Raw genomic sequence first — 17380 nt, 5'->3', positions numbered from 1 at the left:
AAAGAGAACATTGCTACATAGATACAAGACTGGATTCAGGAACAGTCTCTGCCTGGTTCACACATAATACTAAACCATAGCCAGTGTTAACCATAGTGAAAGCTGAGGTGTCTGGCAGATGAGCACTTAAACTTGGTTTATTACATTGTCTGTGCCCCTCCCACTTTTAAAGAGACACAAATCAGAAGAGCCACTTTGTAGCTTTGGGGCAAGTCAACATCTAACAGTTAAAAAAAGAGGTCAAAGAACATGGTAAGAAGTAGATTAAAGCAAGTTCAACGTAGGTAAAAGAAGATGATAAGAACAGCAAGACACTCTGCCAATAATTTGAGACCTCCGAGTATAGGGTGGTATATAAATTCAATAAATAAATAAATTTCATAAAATTGGTATGGAACTCAAACATTGCTCATCACCCTTACCTCTGCTAGTGATTTCAATCAGCAAAGAATATCCAACTAACTGTACCTCAGGAGAATCAATGTGATTCTTCATTGCAGAGGTAACAAGCTCCGTTAATCCAAAGAAGACTTTTAGACTGGCTGTGGGGAAGAAACAGAAGCTATCATTATTACTATTTTAATCTGTTACTGCTCTTCCCTTATAGTTTTAAATTTTTTAATTTTCTTTGCATGGATGCTGGGAAATGCAGATATATGGATGTGGACAGAGGATGATGGCCTACAGCACTTCTTCTTTAGGGGTTGCCACTTTGCCGTGTGATCTGGGAGCAGTGACTATCAGCGTGGCTGCAGAACTTACAAGGTATCGCATAGCAGCTGCATAAGGCTGGCAAAGCTGCTTTCTGCAGGAACTGACCGTATGATTGAGTTACCCCGTGGGAAACATACATGCACAGCCAATCCAGCCAAGTATAACCAGAATGGTGACTTCAAATCTGTTTTCTGCATAGATTGGCTGTACAATGAAGTTCTTGATCACACAGCCAATCCAGCCGCATCTTTTCCTGCCCCCCATGTAACATATGGCATCAGGTATGGGGCAAGTGGGTGTGGTTTGGGAGGGAAGTGGCCAAAAGTCAAAAGTTCCCCACTTCTAATATAGCTGATCTCCTTAATCACTCATGGTTTCTCCCAATCCTTGAAATGTTGCTGGAAATGCAGTAAATCTCAACCCCACTGGTAGGAGCTATGGAACATGCAACTAGCACGATGACCCACTCTTATGACCAAGATAAGCCTTTCCCATCCAGTTTGGCTCTGAACAACACCTCCCTCCAAAGAGAAGTAAAAAACCAGGGGTTTTTTTCAGCTGGAACTCACCAGAACGAGAATGAGGGAGGTGTTCATGGTGAGTTCCAGCACCTTTTTCTACAAAAATAGCACTGTTTATGCCTATATTACAAGTATAGCAGGGGCAGGCAGGAGAAACCTCCACATTTGCACTCTCTTGGGGGGGGGATTTCCCACTCTGACTCATGCTCCTTATCCTCATGGAACCCCATGCATCAGTTTATAAGTATCCAATGAGAGACAGCAGCACAGTCAAAGCATACCCTTTCCTTCTTTCAAGAGGACAGTTAGACGCTCAATGCACTTTTCTTGAGCTTCCTCTATGTCCCGGTAAGACAGCATGAATTCTGCAGGAGACAAAATAGTAGCACCTTTCTGTGAAATCCTTCACACGCACACACACACACACACACACACACACACGGGGGGGGGGCCGGGGGGAATACACAGAATTGTATTCTGTGCTAATCCTACTCAGAGGAGAATCACTGAAATTAATGGACCTAAGTTAGCTGTACGACTGGTAGCACTAGCATTGGATACAGATCAAAGTTCTTCAAATGCCCTAGTAAATGCCTATAAATGTGCATAGGTTAATGTTTTCTGATAATAGCAGCATATAATACCCGTGGCTTGTCAAATATTAATTCTACTCAAAGTAGATCCATTAAAATTAATGCCACAATGAATTTAGGGTTATTCATTTCATGGGTCCAACTCCGAGTTGGATGCAACTATATGTCCACAGCCTTCCAACACACTTTACTGGGAATATGTGCCCCCGGTTTCGGTGTGTCTACTCTCTGAGTATGACTAACACTGGATACAAACACACTGCATTTAAGGGCATGAAACATCAACTGCAAATCCCAGGATTAAGCCTTAGTTTAGCCACGCCCTTACGAGACAGCTTGTGAGTACCTCGAATGCAGAACATTTTCTGTCACTAACCCATCTGCCTAAAACAAAAGGATTATATGGGGTTTTAATGGTTTCAGATCAGATTATCTGCATGTTTCTGTCATTGGGTGTAAAGGAGAAGGGGTTCAAGGCATCAATAGGACAGGAACTGTGTTTGGAAGCGGGGATGCATCTGAATCACTTTGAGAGTCAAATGCAGCCCACAAACAACCCATCATATATTACATTCTTTCATATTCCCAAGAAAGCTACAAGCCCCTGTTTCAGAGCTGCTTTTCCAGCATTACCTAGAACAGTTGGGATCCCACCGTTGAGTATTAAGTCCAGTAATCCTGGAGGCAGAGTCTTCTTCACCTTTACTAAGGGTGACCCAGCAAGAATCAGGCATTCTCTGATAAATGCATTGTCAGTCAGCTCCCTAAAGTAGCAAGAGAAGTGGAGTGGAGTGGGGAATAAATTAGTTTAAAATATGTACATTGTGTTGAGGGTCCAATTTGGGTGGAAAGGTGAGTTAGAAATGTAAAATAAGCAAAATAAAGGGGAGGGGTTATTTAATTGTTAAAGCTGGGCATTCATTTTGAGGGATCCTGATTTCTCTTTGAGATTGGGGGCATAAACCATTAAGTTTAGCCAACTACCCTCTCTTTCAGTGAACAATGACAGTAACTTCCATAGTTACATCCACACCACACATTTAAAGTCCATTTAAAGCCCATGGCTTTCCCAAATAATCCTGAGAACTGTAGTTTGTTAGGAGTAAAGGGCATTGTAGTGGGAGGGGTAAACTACAATTCCAAGGATTCTTCGGGGGGGGGAGCTGTGACTACTAAAGTGGCATAAATGTCCTTTAAATGCATTGGGTGGGTTATTTGGAGCAAGGGAGAAAACAAACCCAGGACTGACCCTGATGTGGGCCTCATTGTTGGCTCAATCGTCAGCATCGTTAGCAAAAGAGAAGACAAAGGTGTATCCATCTGCTTCATAGTTATCAGGGCTTCTTCCAGGTGACTGCTATTCTCCTTAATGTTACGCAGCAATGAAACTGGATCTTTCACCTAAAAAGAAACTCATGCAAATACACAAAAGGAGCACATAATAAAATCTGCGTATGTTTTCTCTTTACAGACTCATTGTAGCAGAGTTGCTTACGGTGTAGCTGCTGTTCTGAGCATCTTTGAGAGGAACAGTGGGACAAAAATGTAACCAATAATAATATAAGTGTGAGTGCTGGTTGGTGCCCATTGGGACTGGTGGGGCAGAAGGCACTCACACTTATATTATTAGTGGAGCCACGAGTTCTAGAATGGCAGAACTGAGACTTGAGGAGGCTGCTGGCAGCCAGAGCTGTCCTTTGGATTGGTTGTAAGTAAGAAGGCAGGTAGAAGGGGGTTGGCTGAAGGCAGTGAGGAGGCAGGGCAGTGCTCCACTTGCCTTAATAGACCAGCCTTCATCCGCAGACCCCCTAACTCTTCATACACCAGAGGAGGAATATCTAAAGTAAGCATGGGTTATTCATAATTCAAATGATGGAAGTGACCTTGCCAACTGGCAAAGCCTTTGAACAGTTTTATTGTTTCTAAAGGTTCTGCTTTCTTTCACTTCTGGTTTATCACTAAAGTACAGAAGGAAATAGGTCCACAGGAGGGTTACACTTCCTGTAAAGACATACCCTAAGTGGTGTCCAAACTTTTTTCAAAGAGGGCCAGATCTGTTGAGCTTTTTTATGATTTTATCCCAAAGTTGTTGAGCTTTCTTTAGGATTTTACCCCAGGAAATAAACTGCCACAGGGGCCTGATTAAACTGAATGGCGGGCCAGATTAGGCCCCCAAAACAGACTTTGGACATGCCTGCCCTAAAAGCACCTTAATTTGCTTGCAGGACTACAGCTGCCAGAGCTACTTAGCAGGAAGCTATGCCACTGGCACCAGAAAGGCATGATCCAACCCATGCTAAGCACTTTTAAGTAAAATTTGCTTCAAGGTAAGAAGGAAACAAAGGCCTTAGTTTCTCCCATGATAATCAAAAGTAGTTAACTTTCGCTTATCAGAACTGAAGTTTGTAGTAAAATGTCCAATGGTTTCCCCTTTCCCACACCCAAGATGAGTAACCACCATGCTGAGGTGCTCAATACAATGTTGTGAAGGCTTGAGTGATAAGAAGAATCGGCTCTGTCAGGCTAGTGGCCCATCTAGCCCAACATCCTCTTCTCTCAGTGGCCAACCAGATGCTCCCATGGGAGGCCTACAAGCCAGACATGAGTGCAACACTCTTCCTTCCTGTGGTTTCCAGCAACTGGTATTCAGAAGCAGCGGAATAGTTAGCCATTCAGGTGCCCAGGGCAGCACATGCGCCTTGCATCCGGGGGTGAGGCAAGCCACCGATGACGGCAAGGTGAGCCAGGGCAGGGCGCACTGCACGGAGCCTCGCCACTGCCTCCCCCTCAGCTGTAGGGCGGCAGCCTGGGGGGGGAGATGGTGGGCAGATGCAAGCCCCACACTGCCATTTTAAGGCAGAGCAGAGCCTGCAAGGCACCCGAGTCACTGTGTCACTCCCAGGAGAGACGTGTGGCTCAGGAGCGCTGCAGGCCCTGCAGTAAGTGCCACTCCCCCATTCAGAAGCATACTGCCTGACATGTATGCCATACATACATACATATTGTTACACACCACCCCAATATCTGCTGAGCAATAGCAAAATTCCAAGGGTTCCAGAAACTCATCCAGGGCCATGTGTCTGTTGGAAGTTCAGACATGGCAGAGGCAGTAGAGTTTTACAATATATGAGTGTTTTATGCATATATGTAACCTTTAGCTTTCAGTGGAGGGGTGCACAGCAACAGCACCCCAAGATGCAGTGCCGGCTTATCCTTATGGCAGCATCATCAACATATTTTTTGCTCTGCAGCTTATCTTGGTCTCCAGGGCACGTACAAGCATACTTTCTTCTCTGCCTCCTGGTACTATCTCCCCTAATTCTGCTGTTTCCAAAAGTAATCCCCCTTTATTCATTTGTATTCTAATATTCAGTTCTTTTGATGCTTTGACCTCATCAACACTTGTTGATTGACTAGGATTAAGGTAAAAGGTATAGGTAAAGGACCCCTGGATGGTTTAAGTTCAGTCAAAGGCAACTATGGGGTTGTGACGCTTATCTTGCTTTCAGGCCGAGGTGTTTGTCCACAGACAGCTTTCCGGGTCATGTGGCCAACATGACTAAATTGCTTCTGGCACAACGAGACACCTTGATGGAAACCAGAGCACACGGAAACGCCATTTATCTTCCCTCTGCACCGATACCTATTTATCTACTTGCACTGGTGTGCTTTTGAACTGCTAGGTTGGCAGGAGCTGGGACAGAGCAACGGGAGCTCACCCAGTCGTAGGGATTCAAACTGCTGACCTTCTGGATCAGCAAGTCCAAGAGGCTCAGTGGTTTAGACTACAGCACCACCTGAGTCCCTATACTAGGATTAATGGCTAGTACACACTTAAAATGCTTACCTAGGTTAATTGAATTTTCACATGATAATTGATGATGCTCATATGTAGGTACACACACATATTCCAATACACATGGATCTTGATTGCATTCTCAAGGCCTTATATTTATGTGTTTATACATAAATGCTAATTAAGCACCTCAAACCTGTTACATTAACCCCTTCTAATAAACACTGAGATCGTCTTATAACACATCCCAGTTATAACATACAAATTATAATTAAATCCTAATATTTACAAAATCTAATTATTTAGCAGAATAGATCTATTATCATATACATAACAGAGGGGGGTACAACTGATATCTATATCTATCGTAGGCATCTCCAATGTTGGAGGCAGCATGCTTCTGGATACTAGTTGGAGATACCTTTATATATATACTGTTGGTAGGTTTCTGAATATCAGTCACTGAAAACCGCATGCTGTGTGTATTTAATGTAACCATCTCTCTCAAGAGCCAACTCTGAACACCGTCACAGTACTGTTAAAGGGGAAATGTACCGTACTTTCACACAGGAGATCATGTCGAGAAGAATACAGCCAAGAGACCAGATGTCAGATTTGTCACTGAAAGAAAATTTGAGTGCCTCTGGAGCCATCCAGGATTTGAAAGGAGGATCTGTGGGAAGAAAATCCAGGGGTGTGATTTATTTGTTCATTTTTATTCCTTGTAACTTTTCCTTTGTAACCAAGAGTAACATCTCTTTGGAGGTGGAACAATATTCCATCAGAAGGCAACAACTGAATACATATTTTTGTTTTGTAAATGTTTTCTAGCTAGATGGGGGGGCGAGGTCTGTGCTTTATGTGCTAATGTTAATTTTGTTCAATTTTTAAACCTATCTTCAATCGCTGCTTTGTACTGTTTTTGTGATATGTTTGTAAATCGCCTTGAGGCGTTTATAAAAGGCAATTCATACATTTAATAAACTGAAGAGCCAGTGTGGCATGGTGGTTAGAGTGCCAGACTAGAAGCTGATAGATAAATCCCCACTCAGCCATAAAGCTTCCCAGCTGACCCTGGGCCAGTCACTGCCTCTCAGCCTAATCTACCTTCCAAGGTTGTTGTGGGGATTAAATGAGGAGGGGGAGAACCATGTACCCCACGCTGAGTTCCTTAGACAAAAAGATGGCCTATAAATGCAATGAAATAAATAAAGATAGTGGTTTTCAAGCTTTCCACATTCAGAGAACCATTTCTACACCTTAACTGTAAAAGAACCCGCAAAACATTCTAAGGATACCGTTCAGTTTGCAGGGGGCACTGCGGAGGTCTGTCAGTTTGTTTCTGGGCCTTATTTAAGGTGCCCGTGGTAGTGGTTAAAGCCCTGAATGACTTAGGCCCCAAATATTTGGAAGACTACCTCCTTCCCTATAGTCCCTCCTGGGCAGTGCTTTCCCCCCTAAAAAAATGTTTAGGGGTACTCTCATTTTCCTACTCATATTGAAATACTGCCCCTCAATGAGCCCAAACTTAGATTCACAAAATGTTTTGGGGTATGCATCCCCCTGCATCCCCCCAGAAAAAAGCACTGCTCCTGGGTACTAAGATAAGTAAAGTGGGGGCCCTCTTGGTAGTCCTCATAAATGTGGGGAGGCATTGGCCTAGGAGAGCAGTCCCCTAGGTTGTATAACTCCCTCCCCACAGAGATTTATTTGCCATGCTCATTATAAAGCTTTCAGGGAATGGTGAACACGAGTCTCTGTACTCTAACCTTTTGACACCTAACATGTGTATTTTCAGGGCCCACCCTATTCCTGTGGCTGCAATATGTTTTAATGGTCTTTAATGCTGAACTTTAAATCGTTAAAACCTTGCTTGTGAAGGGACAGGTAATAATAATAATGTCGCTGTAACTTAGGGTTGCCATATTTTGAAGGGCAAAAAAGAGGACATATCTGCTGACTTTTAACTATGGATCCCTATGACAACTCTCATTTTACATACCCATGATAAGGAGAACGTGTCCTGGAAAAAGAGGACATATGGCAACCCAATGTGCTGCTTCACATGAGGTGACAGAACAGCTTAAAACAGGGATAGGGAGTGTGGCCCTCTGTATATGTTGTTGAAACTTCCATCAAGTCTCAGAGTAGACCCATTTAAATTAATAAGTTGGTCATTTCAGTTAATTTCAATGACTCCTCTGAACAGGATTAAAACTGGATACAACCCATTGTAACGTACTGGATGTGAATATGTTCTGACAATATGAGCACATGTCTATTGCACTGAAACTCACTAACCATCTACATCATACATTTAATGTACATTTAAAGCATATGGCTTCCCGCAAGGAATTTGGGGAAATTTAATTTAGGTGCTGGGAATTGCAGTTCTGTGAACTGGAATTCCCAAGGTTCATTGGGGGAAGTATTGCACTTTAAATGTATGGTGTGGCCCACTCCACGTACATGTCAAACTACCATTACTAAACTACATATACTTTAACGTTCTTCTAGATGCTAACCATGTCATGTCATAAGGAAATATTTTCCCCTTGACCTTATATTTTCAAAAACCCCACAATCTTTCTGAAGAACAAGGCTGCTGAAAAGATAACAACACATTGCTACCTTCTTCCACCCTAATCTTCCATTTCATCTCATCATTCATGAGGGTTTCCGTGCTGAAATCACCAAGCACGAAAGATGACTTGTCATCTAAAAGGATGTTGGATGGTTTGAGGTTTCTGAAACACATCAGAGTTGTTTTTACAGCATGTTGAAACAGAGTTGCATCCATGTTAAGAGTTTGTTTGTTAAAAGACCTTAGGTTTTGAGCTACAAACTACTGCAGATAAATAACAAAACAATATTTTGAAAAACTGACACCTCACCTGTGAAAAATTGTTTGTTTGTGGATGTAAACTAAAGCATCCACCATCTGCCCCAGAAACATTTTAATCACCTATGGAAAGAAATATATGAAATGATGAGGACATAATATACAGGAGAAAAGTTTGCTGTTATGCCATGTTAAAGTCTTGAGAAATTCTCTCCCTCCTGTTGGCCCTTGACAAAGAAAGGGTGGACAATGGGAATAATGCTGTTGCTACCGTAGGTTAGCAACTCCTGTGGTTAATGCCCACAAGGAGTTTGTGTACTTAACTACCCAGGCAGAAATAATCAGTAGCTGTAAAAACTATGCAGGCAAACTATATATTCAGTATAACCAGTCTTAGGCATGTGCCTAGGACTGGAGCAAACAAAGGAAATGCCTGCCCTCGTGGCTGGTCCAAGGAAGAGAGATAGGAACAGAAGTACTATATGCTCCTTCCTCTTCAGGAGGAGAAAATGACACCACACGGAGCCTTCTCTACCAATTGCTTTTCTATGGCCTGAGCATCTGCCTACTAGCTACAAAGCTAGCCCCTTCTAATGCTAACCAGCAAGGATATGACTTGTTAGGTTTGGCTGCTAACCTCCCCCAATTATTACTATTTGTATTATACATATTTATTAAATAAAAACATTCTTTTCTACCTTCTTTTTAATTTTCTCAGGTTTTTGCCTCTTGGCCTTGATCAGAGATGAAAGATCCCCTTGATCTGAATAACGCATCACCAGACAAAGAAAGAGGGAGGAAATCTGCATGCAACAGGATGAAGATGAAAATCACTGTGCCCCTTTAGTCAAGGGGTTTCACAGTAAGGCTTCCTACACCAGTTTCAGCCCAGTGTGGGGAAGGGGGATGCTAACAACACATTCTAGTGGTGCCTCGGGTTACATACGCTTCAGGTTACATACGCTTCAGATTACATACGCTTCATGTAACAGACTCCGCTAACCCAGAAATAGTACCTCGGGTTAAGAACTTTGCTTCAGGATGAGAACAGAAATCGGGCTCCGGCAGCGCGGCAGAAGCAGGAGGCCCCATTAGCTAAAGTGGTGCTTCAGGTTAAGAACAGTTTCAGCTTATGAACAGACCTCTGGAAAGAATTAAGTACTTAACCTGAGGTACCACTGTACAGGCTTTTCCAAATGAAACTAATAACCCAATCTTGCATATAGGGTCAGGCAAGAAATCCCAGGACTTGCACTCTACCTAGGTGTGTGTGGTCCAGCCTCTTCATGTGATAATTTGGCAGAGCTTCTCCCTAACGTGAGACTTTCTGTAAGTTCAAGTAATTTGACAAAATAAATAAATGGGGATGCATTCAAATATTTTTCTCCCCCCCCCCATCCTCTCCTCCTCAACCTAAGGTAGTACAATCCAGTAACAGGGAAATCATAGATCTACCCACTATGGGGATTATGAACCTGGGTCTCTATGGTGTGGACCATTGTTATTTAAAGTCATCCACTGGACTACACTGATATGGATTCAGAAGCAACACATCCCCGGATCACCAGTTTAGAGCTGCTGCAATTTACCTGGGAGCAAGGCTCATTGAATTCAGGAAACTTAATCTTTCCAGTAAGCGTATATACCATAGTAGCCTTAGGAAATTGTCACCTGGTTGTCCCAGATGATGAAAAATTCTTTGTAGCTGCAGATGTTCTGATGATTCAGCTTCAGCAGTTCCATGGCCTTTCAGAAAAATGATGAGAAAGGTTCTATAGTAAACTATTACAATTTAAGCTAAACTGGTGCGGTCCCTAGTTTGCCAAATTTCTCCTCTTGATTCAGTCATGCTGCTGGATGCTATACAACTGATTTCAGCAGACCATGCTCCCATGAAACTGTGCTTAGGATCACACCTTAACTTCTTTTTTAGGGGAGGAAGGGATTGGGAGTTCAGCCACCTTCCAAGCTAAGATAGATCTAAGGTTTGTAACAATCCTCACCTAGATTTAGAGAGGGATCCTAGCTCTGCAACAGATTTCCAGTTACTCTGCCATGGGACTCCACCCTTTCCACATCTGGAAAATGCAATTCTAAAATTACAGGAGAGTAACTAATCATATAGGCAGCACCGGGCGGGGAGGAAAGCACCCTCTAACAAGAACTTGCTCCTCAACTTGCCCCCCATTTCTAAACTATCGTTAACATATGCTGCAATTTTTCTTTCTTGCCAGCCTAGAAATATCCTTAGTTTCTTCTGTGCCATCCCGAGAATTTGGTGTGTGTGTGTCGCCACTGACTAATCAGGGATGTAATTATAAGTTTAAGCCTGCAGATGGGGCTGGTGCAGGGGCTTGGTGTTTCTAATTTTTGTCAAGTGGCTAGACGCTTTAGGCACTTAATAATAAAAACTAAACATATCAGAGGCAGCTTTGAGAAACCTGAGTCCATGAGTAAGTTAAAAAAGCCAGTTCCATAGCTCTATGGTCTGAAGTTGGCTTGTTTTGAAATCAACCCGTGTTCCTGATTCACAGGTAATAGCCCAGCTTCTTTGAAAGTAGAGGTGTAAGAAGAAAAGCTGTTTCCATTCCAACCTATATTTCTCACAATCAGCACTGCTTCCATTTTGCTTCCACCAAATATGATATTATTCATCACACTGTCCCCTACTTAATGCAACTTACATAACTTACATTCATTTCAATGTAAAGGACATATCAGAAGAATAGTAAGACAACCTTTATTAATTGTATATTGTTAGTAAACTTTAAAAAAAACCAACAACTATGATGTGTGCAAGTACCAGTCATTAATTTGCATAACTGGTTTCCATTCTTGACCACAGACAACACACAAACTGCAGCAATTTAGTCATGTCTATCAATTTCAATGGGTCTACTCTGAGTAGGACTAACCATTGATAAATCCCTTGTGGTTTCCTGCATGAAGTCCAGAAGGGTAGCTTAGTGTGTTGTAGTGGAACCAATAGTAATATGCTGTTCTAAAGACAAATAAATGTATTGTGCCATATGCTTTCATAGTTTAGGAATGGGCCATAGATCAGTGGTAGAGCATCAGTTTTGCACGCAGAAGATTCCCAGGTTCAATCCCCAGGTCAAGCTGGCAATGTACCCTGCCTGAAACCCTGGAGAATCACTGCCATTCAGCATAGACAATGTTGAGCTAGATGGTTGGTTGGTCTGACACTATACCACAGATAGGCAAGATCCTACTTCCAGTGGCGTAGGAATGGGGTGCGATGGGTGCAGGTCACCCTGGGTGTCATCACTGAGGGGGGTGACAAAATGGCAAAAGTATATGTTTTTGAAAAAACAACTCCCACACACACCGCATGCCCCTTCCTACGCCACTGCAGAAACACTCTCCCCTTGAGTGATTTCCAGAAACCAGAAGCATTGCTGCCTCCAACTTTGCAGGCAGAGCACAGCATTTATCGCTAGTAGCCTTCAACAGCCCTCTCCTCCATGAATCTGTCTAATCTGGAGGAGTAGCTAGGTAATGCGGGGGGCACTGGGCATCACACTGTGGGGCCTGCAGTGTGCCTGAGCCAAGCGTCTCTCCTGAGGGGGAGGTGGTGGGTGAACTGCCTGCAAGCTCTGCGCTTTTTCGAGCAGTGCGGGGCTTGCGTCTGCCCACCACCTCAGCCGCCCTACGGCAGAGGAGGAGGCTGCAGAGAGGCTTCATGCAGTGCGCCCTGTCTTGGCTCACCCCGCCCACCATGGGCAGCTTGCCCCGCCCCCATGGGCAGCTTGCTCCACCCCTGGTTGCAGGGCACGTGTGCCACCCGGGGCACCCGAGTGGCTAGCTACTCCGCTGTCTACTTCACCCAATGTGTGAAATAAAAAAGGATGATTAAGAGAAAGCTACCTCTTGGAGAGCATCATTTGCTTGCTTTTCATCAATGCATTCAACCTGCACAAAACAACAAACAACAAAGAAGTTGTTAAAAGTAGAACAACTTATTATCCACTCCAAACACCTAAGGCACATTCAATACACTTTTAACACACATTTAAAGCACATGGTTTCCCCTAAGGAATCCTGTGGAATGTAGTTTCACTCTCACAGAGCCGTAATACCCAGCAGTCTTAACAAACTACAATATAATGCAGTTTTCTATCTTGCATTCCTATCTTCGGACGTGGGTGGTGCTAGGGTCTAAACCACTGAGCCTCATGGGCTTGCTGATCGGAAGGTTGGCAGTTCAAATCCACGCAAAGGGGTGAGCTCCCGTCAGTGGCAGAGCTTCATGCTCCAGCACCAGGGGGCGGAGAGCAGGCAGGGGCCTGGCACGCATCTTGGAGGCATGGTGCCCAGCGCGGGCGGGGGAGCAGCCACGATGGTACCCCACCGGGATCACGCTGCCGGGGGCGGTGCGCTCCCCCTGCACTCCTCTTCCTCTGCCAGTGGCTCCCATTGCTCTGTCCCAGCTTCTGCCAACCTAGCAATTTGAAAGCATAGCAGTGCAAATAGATAAATAGGTATCACTGAGGCGGGAAGGTAAACAGTGTTTCTGTGCGCTCTGGCTTCCTTCACGGTGTTCTGTTGTGCCAGAAGCAGTTTAGTCATGCTGGCCACATGACCCAGAAAGCTGTCTGTGAACAAATGCAGGCTCCCTCAGCCTGAAGTAAGCTGAGCACCTATAGTCGCCTTTGACTGGACTTAACCGCCCAGGGGTCCTTTACCTTTACCTTGTCTTTGGAATTACAACTCAGAAGTCCTTCTCTGTAACTCTGAATGTCTCTAGAGAATGATTGTGGTCAGTGCCAGATTTACGTATAAGCTAAACAAGCTATAGCTTAGGGCCCCACTCTCTTGGGGGCCCAAAAAAAATTTAAAGGGAAAAAAAACTGGATGTACATTTCCAAAATATAAGATAAAAAAATAAATAAAACCTACATACAGCAACAGTGCTTTGTGTTGCATAGGCTCCTATGATGTAAGTAATGTGCCCCGCCTGCTAGCCTGCTGCCTAAAATATCACTGATTTGCTCATTTCTATATCAATTACTTTGATAAAATACATATTTTGTTATGTGCAAATGGCTTTGGATACCTATTAGGTCCATAAATTACCATATAGCATATATTCAATACAAAAATCAGCGACAATTTGTTGTTGACAAAGGACAGCTGGAATCGCCGACTTTCTGATCGGCAAGCCCTAGGCTCTGTGGTTTAGACCACAGTGCCACCCACGTCCCCTAAATCCAGCCCTGATTATGGCTATTCAGTGAAGAAAAGAGACTCTTTACATGTCCCAGCAGCATTGAGCCCTGGCATTTCATTTTGACGACATTGAGTGTGGTAAATACCTCTCTGTGTGGTTATATGAAGTATTTTATTTTTTTTACTGCAAACCATATAGACTGAGAAGTAAACAGGTCATACATTTCTGAATAAATATCAAAAATAAATATTATACAGTACACACCCACATATAAGCAGGTTCCCAGGCTAAACCCTGCTGAATGCTTGTTTGTATTAAGTCCTGGCGATTGCACAACAGATAAAATGGGCTGGTGAGAATATGTAAGTCCTTTTACTCTAGTAATGTTCTGATTGTTAATAAAATAATACATTTTGTAACAGAAGCCAAGTGGCTCTTGATGAATATGCGGCTTTTCATACAGCCAATATGGTGTAACGGTTAGAGTGTCAGACTTGGACTTAGGAAACCAGAGTTCCCCTACTTGACCATGAAGCTCACTGGGTATGACTTTGAGCCAGCCCTGCCTCTCAGCCCAACCTACCTCACAGGGTTGTTGTGTTAAATAAGGAGGGAGATAGAACCATATATGCCACCATGAAGTCCTGGGAGAAATAGGTGGGATATTAATACAGTGGTACCTCGGGTTACATATGCTTCAGGTTACATACGCTTCAGGTTACAGACTCCGCTAACCCAGAAATAGGGCTTCAGGTTAAGAACTTTGCTTCAGGATGAGAACAGAAATCATGCTCTGGCGGCGCGGCAGCAGCAGAAGGTCCCATTAGCTAAAGTGGTGCTTCAGGTTAAGAACGGACCTCCGGAATGAATTAAGTACTTAACCTGAGGTACCACTGTAATAAAATCATAGAGTTGGAAGAGACCCCTCTAGACTCATCTAGTCCAACTCTCTGCAATGTAGGATTCACAGGTAAAGAATCCCTGACAGATGACCATCTCTCTGTCCTTCAATGAAAGACAGCCCATCACCTTCCAAGGTAGTCCATTCCACTGTCAAACAGCTCTTACTGTCAGAAAATTCTTCCTAAGATTTAGTTGCAATCTCCTTTATTGTCTGTGAAGACACTGATTTGGGTTCTATCCTCCAGAGCAGCAGAAAACAAGTTTGGTCCATCCTCCATGTGACAGCCCTTTAGATATTTGATGATGGCTATCCTTCCCACTTCCAGTCTTCTTTTATCCAGGCTAAACATGCCCAGCGGGACGCGGGTGGCGCTGTGGGTAAAACCTCAGTGCCTAGGACTTGCCGATCGTATGGTCGGCGGTTCGAATCCCTGCGGCGGGGTGAGCTCCCGTCGTTCGGTCCCAGCTCCTGCCCACCTAGCAGTTCGAAAGCACTCTTAAGTGCAAGTAGATAAATAGGGACCGCTTTATAGCGGGAAGGTAACGGCGTTTCCGTGTGCTGTGCTGGTGCTGGCTCGCCAGCTGCAGCTTCGTCACGCTGGCCACGTGACCCGGAAGTGTCTTCGGACGGCGCCGGCTCACGGCCTCTAGAGCGAGATGAGCACACAACCCTAGAGTCGGACACGACTGGCCCGTATGGGCAGGGGTACCTTTACCTTTACCTAAACATGCCCAATTGCCTTCACTTTTCCTCCTAAGGCCTGGTTTCCAGACACTCAATCATCTTGGTGACCCTTCTCTCCACACCTTCCAAGTTGTCAATATCCTCCTTGTGTTGCCCAGAACTGGACACTGTACTCCAGGTGAGGGATGACCAAGGCAAAATAGAGTGATGCTATAACTTCCTTTGATCTGGACTTGATACTGTACTTCAGTTGATGCAACCTAGGATTGCATTAGCGGTTTTTGCTGCTGCGTCACACAATTGACTCATGTTAAGCTTGTGGTCAACTAAGACCTTTAGATCCACATGTACTCCTGTCAGGCCACGTGTCCCCCATCCTTGCAATCAATCAAATCAGATAAAATAAAATAAAATCACTGGAGACACATCTTGTCATAAAGACCCTTGCTCCTCCCCTTACCTTTTTCATAATATACTTCTTTCTGCTGCCATCTTTTTCTTTCTCCACTTTTGATTCCACTATCAGCATTGTCCCAAGGGCCCCATGAGGCAGCATATTCAGAATCTGTAAGGATTAGTAGATGTATGTAAGGCAAGTGGTTGAAGACCTTAAAGGCACCATACTTCCTCAAGAGAAGACAGATACATTTCAGCTACGCACAGAGTGCTTGTTATCCAGATCACAATATATTGTGAAGAAATAAATTGATTATTTTAATCAGATCCACACTGTACACACAAAATGTTTTTAGCAGTTGTCACAAAGGGGACAGTAAAAGTGCCTGTCTGATGTCAATAGGCACTGGCAGGGAGTTCCAAATTGATCCATCACAATATAGTGGGAACAAAGAGAAGGAATTTTCAAGCAGATCCACACTGTACATCTAGAGCCCATTGAACACACATTTAAAGCTGACAGTCTCCTTTAAAAAATACATGGGAACTTAGTTAAAGAACTTATAGCTCTATGAGGGGGAAACAACAGCTCCTGGGATTCTTTGGGGGAAGTTATGAACTTCAGATATGCATTAAATGTGCAATTTACTCCTTCACAGAACTACAATTCCCAGCACCTTTAACAAACTACAGTTCCAATTATCCTTTGGAGAACATTTAAAATTCGGAATTAAAAACAGTTGAAACATTCCCTGTTTGCATCTCTCACTGATTCTTTCCTCCAGGACTCAAGACCCACATGGAGGCAACACTCCCCCACACCTTTACAACCATTCTAGTGGGAATAGTAAAATAAAAAGTCTACGAATGACAATGATGATAGCAGCATTGTTTCATCCATCCCCTCCTTGAAAACCTAGCTTGCCCCCAGACACCCCTCCCTAGGTTTGAGATGCCTTCTCACACAAACTGCCCATATGTTAACCCCCCCACCCCCAATTCCTACCACTCCCCTGCAAAGAAATAAATATACATAGAGGATGGGCAGTCATTTTGGTCTTCCAGATGTGAGTGTACTACAACTCCCAGATGTCAGCGTGGTCCAGTAGTCGGGGGATAAAGAGAATTGTAGCCTTAACAGCATGCGGAGAGGCTACAGAAATGCTCCTTTCACCCTCCAGATGTTGTTGAACCACAACTCCCAGCAGCCTCGTGAGCCAGAACGGACAAACCATCAGGGAATGACGGGAATTGTAGTCTGGGGGGGAGATACAGTATAGATTTTTTTTTCCATCCTGCCCCCTCCGTCACTTCAAATGCATGTGTGAGGAGGGGGAGGAGTCAAACTTCCGTTGCTTTCCCTCCTCCTCGCCTCAAATCGTTCCCCCCCCCCCGCCTCTCCTCAGGCCAACCCTCTGCCCCCCCCCCGCCCCACCTCGTAGTTCTCCATGGCTGGCCGGGGAAGTGGGAGGGGCAACAGACACAAACGGCTCCCGCCTTCCTCCTCCTCTCCCCTCCCCCCACTCGTTCTTCACCTGCCAATTCTGTGGCGGGAAAAAAGTCTGCCTCGTCCTCAGACCTCTTTTCCCTTTTCCCGCCCATTTTCACTTTCTTCAGCATATATATATATATGCTCCTCTTATGATATCCAAATGTATTTCGCAGTTCCGCCCCCCCGCCAACTTTTTAGAATTTAGCTTATAACCTTACCCAAAAACGGAACCTACTTCTTCCCACTG

The 17380-nt window shown here is 44.1% G+C and overlaps 1 protein-coding gene across 6 annotated transcripts in view; it reads right to left on the bottom strand.

Annotated features, from left to right (window-relative positions):
• The window catches only part of STKLD1 (serine/threonine kinase like domain containing 1), a 27269-nt gene extending 9889 nt beyond the window's left edge, over nucleotides 1–17380 (bottom strand). Inside the window, exons 1-12 of one of the 6 annotated variants that reach the window (XM_083596405.1) lie at nucleotides 17352–17380; nucleotides 15706–15810; nucleotides 12355–12399; nucleotides 10138–10212; nucleotides 9165–9269; nucleotides 8519–8589; nucleotides 8256–8371; nucleotides 6185–6297; nucleotides 3078–3229; nucleotides 2462–2592; nucleotides 1517–1600; nucleotides 423–542 (exon numbers count right to left, since the gene is read on the bottom strand). In XM_083596405.1, coding sequence (XP_083452531.1) covers nucleotides 423–542; nucleotides 1517–1600; nucleotides 2462–2592; nucleotides 3078–3229; nucleotides 6185–6297; nucleotides 8256–8371; nucleotides 8519–8589; nucleotides 9165–9269; nucleotides 10138–10212; nucleotides 12355–12399; nucleotides 15706–15801 — 1108 coding nt within the window. In that variant the 5' untranslated portion in view covers nucleotides 15802–15810; nucleotides 17352–17380. Of the gene's footprint in view, nucleotides 1–422; nucleotides 543–1516; nucleotides 1601–2461; nucleotides 2593–3077; nucleotides 3230–6184; nucleotides 6298–8255; nucleotides 8372–8518; nucleotides 8590–9164; nucleotides 9270–10112; nucleotides 10213–12354; nucleotides 12400–15705; nucleotides 15811–16674; nucleotides 17035–17076; nucleotides 17174–17351 lie in introns of those variants that run through there. The other 5 variants (XM_083596403.1, XM_083596400.1, XM_083596402.1 and 2 more) reach the window with 5 other exon arrangements.

The sequence above is a fragment of the Podarcis filfolensis genome (assembly GCF_964270895.1).
Source record: "Podarcis filfolensis genome assembly, chromosome: Z".
Lineage (NCBI taxonomy): Eukaryota > Metazoa > Chordata > Lepidosauria > Squamata > Lacertidae > Podarcis > Podarcis filfolensis.
This window is presented reverse-complemented; position numbering and strand designations above follow the sequence as displayed.